The 6854-nt window shown below is 48.0% G+C and overlaps 1 protein-coding gene across 1 annotated transcript; it reads right to left on the bottom strand.

Moving 5' to 3' along the window:
* Nucleotides 1-3791: 3791 nt before the first annotated feature.
* On the bottom strand, nucleotides 3792-5644 carry LOC135900760 (uncharacterized). Its single transcript, XM_065430312.2, has one exon. It carries the CDS (start codon nucleotides 5452-5454, stop codon nucleotides 4171-4173), a length of 1284 nt encoding a protein of 427 aa, XP_065286384.1. The 5' UTR covers nucleotides 5455-5644; the 3' UTR covers nucleotides 3792-4170.
* Nucleotides 5645-6854: the final 1210 nt, after the last annotated feature.

The following is a 6854-nucleotide window of genomic DNA, read 5'->3' as shown; positions in this document are numbered from 1 at the left end:
GGCGTCGCTCGCCGTGATCTGCGTCTGGGAGATAAAATGAAAAACAGCGTCAATGACAAACGCAGTGGTGTGTGCGTTCCATATATACGACCGTGCCGAGAAAAAAGAAGAGAATAAATGCTAATGCCGCAATGAGACGTCTCATGGTCATGCTGCATGCTTCGACAATGCGCTACATAGAACAAAGAGATCTACAACCCAGAATATGCACCACTGCTTCGGCCGCACGCGCCTACCGCAGACGGTCACTCGACAAGTGTAATTCACTGTATGTTAGGCTGTTATTACTAACCAAAACTATTTTATTCGTGGGCGAAAACCTCGTCCAACAAACGAGACAGTCGCCCAATGTATCAACAGATAGCAATTTGAACGCCTGTCTAAGTAACCAGCACTGTATACTTAAATACCTTAAGAACCCACACTTCTGGGATCATCATATGTTTCGGAACTACTTAATCTTTCTAAATTCGAGCATAGATCTACGTACAGTGAGAATGCTGCAGTAAAGTCACATTAAGGAAACGAATTTTTCAGAAATACCAAACTGCTCTACGAGGTTGATTGTGTATAGGTTCATACATGCACGCACACATCGCTCTGGGTGCTGTCCGCCTCAACGCCGCAGAAACTACGACCATGCTGACTTGAATGGCTTCATTACGTCTCGCATGAACCGCTTCCCCCGTAGAAAAGGCCGCGCGTCAAAGAAAATACACCACGCGACACGAAAAGTACCAAAAGCATGCTGACTGCCCACAGATGGCGCCATGGCGTACGCAATATTTACTCAATATCGCGGCAGCTATCAAATAAATAAATAAATAAATAAATAAATAAATAAAGGCCGCAAATATATCCGTTGAAATAGCGAAGCTACCCAAAAGCCGTGTTAGTAATTTACTCTTCTGCAAAAAAAAAATAACATTCTAACTGCGAGAAGACGCTTGGTAAGTCACATAAAAAAAAGGTAAAAACGAAAGATAGGTGCCGGCGCCTCCTCGAAATTGCCGCACCATCTCGCATGACGTCATGGATTTTGAAGTCGTCTGCTCGGACCTAGTCAAGCTTTTATCGGCAAGGATGGACTACGCTAAGTATATCCGGAAATAGCCAAAGAGTGAACTTAGGAAGTTTCAGGAACCTTTTACTGGACCGCAACGGCCGAAATGAAAAAAAAAGAAAAGAAAAATGGTTTGTAATCCGTGATGTCACACTAACGTTTAGGCCATGAGATTTCGGCGCGAAATTCAAAAAGGAACCTTTGCCGGCAACTTTCTTATAATCAACCTATTACCGTGAAATCAACGAAGGCGGTATTCTTGAAGAATATACTTTATCAATCTAAATTTATGCAATGTTTCTGTTTAGTGTAAGTTAATGATAGGCAGGCAAGGTAATTGATTACTGTCTATAGCGACAAGGTAAATTCCCAAAGGATGCAAACTCACAGTGCACCTGACAGGTCATGCTTTGGTGCTACAAGTGGCCAGAAGAAACCGGTGTGACGTCACGGCCGGCTGATTCTTCTAGAAATCGGCACGGCACAGTATACACGAAGAACATTTTGTTTTGCTGCCATGTATTCGTCAAGTTATGTAGTCAAGTATTGTAAGTATGTTGTTATTTATTTGTCAAGCCGTGTTTGTCAAAGTTAGGTGGGCGGGTGAGATTAAGAAGTATGCAGGGACAACATGGCCACAATTAGTACATGACCGGGGTTGTTGGAGAAGTATGGGAGAGACCTTTGCCCTGCAGTGGGCGTAACCAGGATGATGATGATGATTTGTCAAGCGCAAGCAGGAGCCGAATCGAGGTGAAGTACGAGCAGTACGGCACGGAGCAAGGAAAATAAACTGGAAGGAAACACTGTACGTGACGGGGCCAGCCTTGGCAAGCCAGCTCTTCGTGAAGTCGTCCCTTTCGCTTTCTGTGCCTCAAAAACAAAGCCGGTACAACGTCCGGATGTGCGCTCGGCATACTCCGCCCAGTGTGCTTTGTGTCCGCTTTATTTATTTATGTTTATTTATTTATTCAAGATACCTTAGAGGCCCGAATAATGGGCATTGGGTAAGGGAAGCTTCAAAAAAATCTTACATATAGTATAAAGAGCATACAATTATACAGAACATAAAGCGCTTTGTTAATAATACAAGAAATTCACGTATACGCAATCTATAAAATTCTCAGATAAAAAGAAGCATACCAGAAGCAACGCAGACAAGAAGTTAGTTGAAGTAAGAAATGAATGTTTATGTCCCTGAAGGAATTTTTCATTGTTAGCTTCTGCTACCAGGATATCGGGAAGGTCGTTCCACAAGCGGATGACACGTGGAAGCGCAGATGAGTTAAAAGCGTCTGTTTTGCCGTAGATGCGCGTGAAAGAAAGATGATTATGCAATCTTCGTGAGGTGAATGGAGAAACTTGCAGAGCTATTGGTGATGGCCTTGGTTCGTGAACGTACTTGTGAAACAGCAATAAAAGTGCTACACCACGAGGAGTGTTCAAAGAAGGAATTGATAAATTGCTTTTAATTTGCGTTATACTTTCATTGCAGTTGCAACTTTGTGAGATAAATCGAGCGGCTCTATTCAATTTGAACTGATTCTAGAATAGTGGTTGAATAAATATAATGACGGGACCATATTGAAGAAACAAATTCAAGTTTAAGGCGAACAAATGCAAGATAGGCTAATTTGTGGACATTAGTCGGCGTCTTACGGAGGCATACCGGCGTAAATATCCCAAGGATCGGGAGGCATTTCCGCTGATGTAGACGTGTATGTCCAGGAAAGGTTTTATGTCAGGGTTACGCCTAGATATCTGAAAGAACTAGACACAGGATTGTTATTAATATAGTATGAAAAGTTGGAAATGTTTGTGAATGAAAGACATTACATTTATCTGGATTAAGCAACATTAGCCAGGTGCTACACCAACTGCTAATAAGGTCAAGATCGTTTTTCATTTTTACGTGGTCATCAGTACTGGCACTTACTCCGTGAATTATACAATCGCCTGCGAAAATCCGCGCATGAGAAGATATGTTATTCGGTAAGTCGTTAATTTAGATCAGGAAAAGTAGTGGACCGAGGAGACTGCCCTGTGGCACACCAGAGGAAACGTAAGAGAGTGGGGAGGAAAATCTGTTAACCGCGGTGAACTGCTGCCGATTGGTGAGAAAGTTCCGAATCCAAGATGGCGTTAAACGCGCACTGGCTCCAGTGCACGTTTCCTCCCGACATGCTCGCGGAACTTCGGTCGTCTTTGTCGCAATGCGAGAGTATGCATATACGCAGCCATATTAGTTGATGCCGCGCCTGTTGTCTTTTCTTCGGAAGAGCGTGCGCTGGGTCCAACGTTGCGAGGCACTTTAACTTACCGCGACGCTATCACCCATTGACCGCCTCTTCTCGGCATTTGTTACGTAATGCTATTTCCTAGTTATATCCTCGCTCCATGGGCAATGTCAGTGCCGCTCGATATAAGCAATCGCCCGGGGTGCGTCTTTCCACCGAGCGGCTGTGCAAGTATTCAGTGCAAGGCTATATGTATACCGTGTGTACATATTAAAACGGTTCAACCAAAACAAGAAAATCTAGAAAACACGGTACAATATTGCAATTATAACATCTATGGCGTGTTCGGTCGCCAGTGCTCTGACAATAGAGCACCTGTACTGGTACCGCGTTTTTTTAATGTTTCTTTTTCGTTTAACAGCTTCGCTAACGTTGACCGGGACACTCCATATCGGTATACACTCAAGGCAAGTCAGTGTATAGTCGGTGAATGAAGCTATACCGTAACATCAACTTTATTCTGCGGACCTAAAAGCAAAATTCAAACACTAACGTATACAGACATGTGCAAAGGAAGAACAAGAACACACAGCAAACATGAACCACAACGTTATCGAAAGAACAAGATAATATAAGAAAAATAAAACTATAACGGTTGCGAGCGATAGCTGTGCAAGAGAAATTGCATCATCTGCTATCTATCGTGCCTCTCGGTGAAATGTTTCAGAGTCCGCGCATACCTTCGGTAGGCGGACGTCCACTTCACAAAACCGGCGACGGCATCGGGGACGATCTTGAAGATACGAGTGCCGGTAAGGGATGCCCATCGCAGTTCACCCAGAAATGGCCGGGCCCGGAATAAAACTCGCGTCACAAGTTCAGTCGCAGGCGAAGCGCGTTGTTCTCGACTAAGCCACGCTGTTCCAGCTCCGAAGCAAACACGTTCGGCACGCTCCTCCACATAACCCTCACTGCCTCGTCGTCGTAGTATTTCATTGCGTGGCCCGCCGCAGCTGCGTTCGAATGCCTGTATATAACTATCAGCGCCGTTTCAAACTCGTTCTTGGCATCTCTCGGATGCACGAACTGTAGCGACGCGCACGAATCGAGGAGGGGCTCCTCGTTCGACCCTCCTCCTTGGAGGGCGTAAACGTCACCGTGAACCGTGCCAGTTTCCGGCGAAAAAGTCAGCTCCACAACGATGCGGTGTCCGTAGACGCCCTTGAAAGCGCCGACGAAAAGCGTAACCGGCGTCGACGCGTCCTCCGCGACGAACGAGGCCCATTCTTCGACCATCCACTCGTAAGACCCCGAGGCTTTCTGCGCTCTCTTTGCGTGTGGCTGTCGGGGGCCTGGCGCTGCGTAGATTCGAGGCGCTGCTTCGTTTTCAGTCGATCCTCGAAGGTCGCGCACAGCCGCGGAAACACTGGAGACCCACGCGGTGGTGGCGACGCCTTCGCCCTTTTCCCGTTCTACGTCCGAGGCTTCCGAGGCCATGCCATTCACAGTCTGCACGATTCGGTCGCACTGGGGAGCGAAAGCAGCGACGATGACGCGTTCGCTTTCGGCTAGGGCACCCTTGATCTCAGACACGACTTTCCGTCGGTGTCGGTCGAGTAAGGCAGGGAAGATGTCGAGCGCTTCGCTTACTTTCGAGAAGGAGTTGACGAAGTTGTCGCCCAGCACGTCGCTGGGAAGGAAGGGCAGGTTACACGTCTCCAAGTGGTCCGCGACGGCCCGGTGCAGCAGCTTCACGCCGCATCTTGGGCAATTCAGGGAGTGGAACCTGCAATTCTTGGCGAAGTGCTCCAGCATGGCGGAAGCGACGCCCTCGACGACGCAGCCGTTCCTCGCGTTCCAGCAGCGCACCTGGCGGCCCATCAGATCGCCCTCGCTCACGGTGCTCAACCACGCCAACGCCTCTCCTCCGAAGACTTTCTTGTCCAGGGGACAGCGGACGTCCGCCCCGCCCTGACTGTGACCGCAGCAAACGCAGCACATCGTGTGACGACAGGGCAACAGGACCAACAGCGGCGCCACCATCCGGCAGACGCTGCACACCGAGGTCTCGGCGAACGGTTCCAGGAATAACGTAGGCCGCCAGTCGAGGCTGCTGCTGAAACCGAACACAGTTTGCGTGCGTGCGGGGACCATGGCTGCATGCGCTTTCGGAGACGGCAGCGCTTGTCTGCGCTCCACTCGACCAGCTATTTAATATAGCTGAGCAGCGAACGATGTGGAAGTTGCTGGCGCGATGACGTTAGGCGTGCACTTATAGCACTGCACACACCATCATGACTGCCATGACAGTCAACGGAAGCGGCGCGTTCGTTGTACAGGTCAGGAGATAACTGACGTTCCAGGACCCACGTGGTCTCCCTGCTGGCTACGAAACCGACGAAACTGCACTCTTTACTACCGCAGTTGTAAAGCGCGTGCGCAGAAGAAGTAACCGAATCGGCCACATGACAGTGACAGTACTGCTCCAGTAGTTATTGATGTGAAGCATGCCCAACAGCCTTCCTGTCTATACCCCACTTGCTCACACTACCGCTAGACCATGCGCACGTGCGGGAATGCACGGGCAAGGCCTCTCGATAAAAATATGATTAGGGCAGAAGTGATCTACGATGAGTGCAGAAGTACAAGCGAATAGTCGAAACGCGTCATGTATGAGGCATGTCGTGCTCCCGTCCCGCGCTTCCCTGAGGACACGCTGCGCGCCTTCTGTCGGCGCGGCCGTGAATTCCGCGCATGCCCAGTAGCACGTGCACAGTGACCCAAGTCTGCATCAGATAGCTTCATTTTGAAGAGCGTAATAGCGTGTACCTACGTGCCACAAAGCCACCCGGAATCGGTCCACATTTCTAGACTACGCTGTCTTCGAGATGGCCCATATTTCTGGTTGGATAGCGAGTTAACCGAAAGAGAACTGGTAAGATAACGACAAGAATGCTATTCACATTAAACCGCACACATCAAGCGGCCGTGGCAGTGCACTGCCCTTTCAAGAGGTGTATTGAAATAATCAAGTCTGTCGGAAATTACCCAAAGCACGATGAATGAGAATAGGGGGTATCTGAGGAGCTTCATATTTTTTATTGGCAATATCCTACTAAGCAATATGAAAAAAAAAATCGTACGATGTGATCTTGAGCCACGTGATCTTGAGACGAAATACGCAGGTAAAATGCGCGCCCATGCGCGCGCATTTTACCTGCGCGTGCATGTGGACGCGCGCGCACATGTTGTTTTCAATGTTGTTTTCACGCCGAGTTTGGGGCTGCTCGCGCTACTATGATAACTATATGCGTCCAGATAATTTTGTTCGGCCGAGCATGTCCGGTGACCGTATTTAATTCTGATGAAAAAAAATTCTAATTGGTGTCCAAGCTCCAAGAACAACGAAATCAATCTTAGTTTTGCGAGAAAGGAATGCTTAAAAAAAATATTAAAGAACTGCCAGGTCAGTCCGAATTATTTAAAAGCTAAATTCCGCGTTCTTACGTGCCATGACCGCGATATGATTACTGTTGTGGGGGCACTCCATTGCA

This window comes from Dermacentor albipictus, chromosome 8, assembly GCF_038994185.2.
Source record: "Dermacentor albipictus isolate Rhodes 1998 colony chromosome 8, USDA_Dalb.pri_finalv2, whole genome shotgun sequence".
Classification (NCBI taxonomy): Eukaryota; Metazoa; Arthropoda; class Arachnida; order Ixodida; family Ixodidae; genus Dermacentor; species Dermacentor albipictus.
Note: the sequence above shows the minus strand (reverse complement) of the source record. Positions and strands in the feature narration are given on the sequence as shown.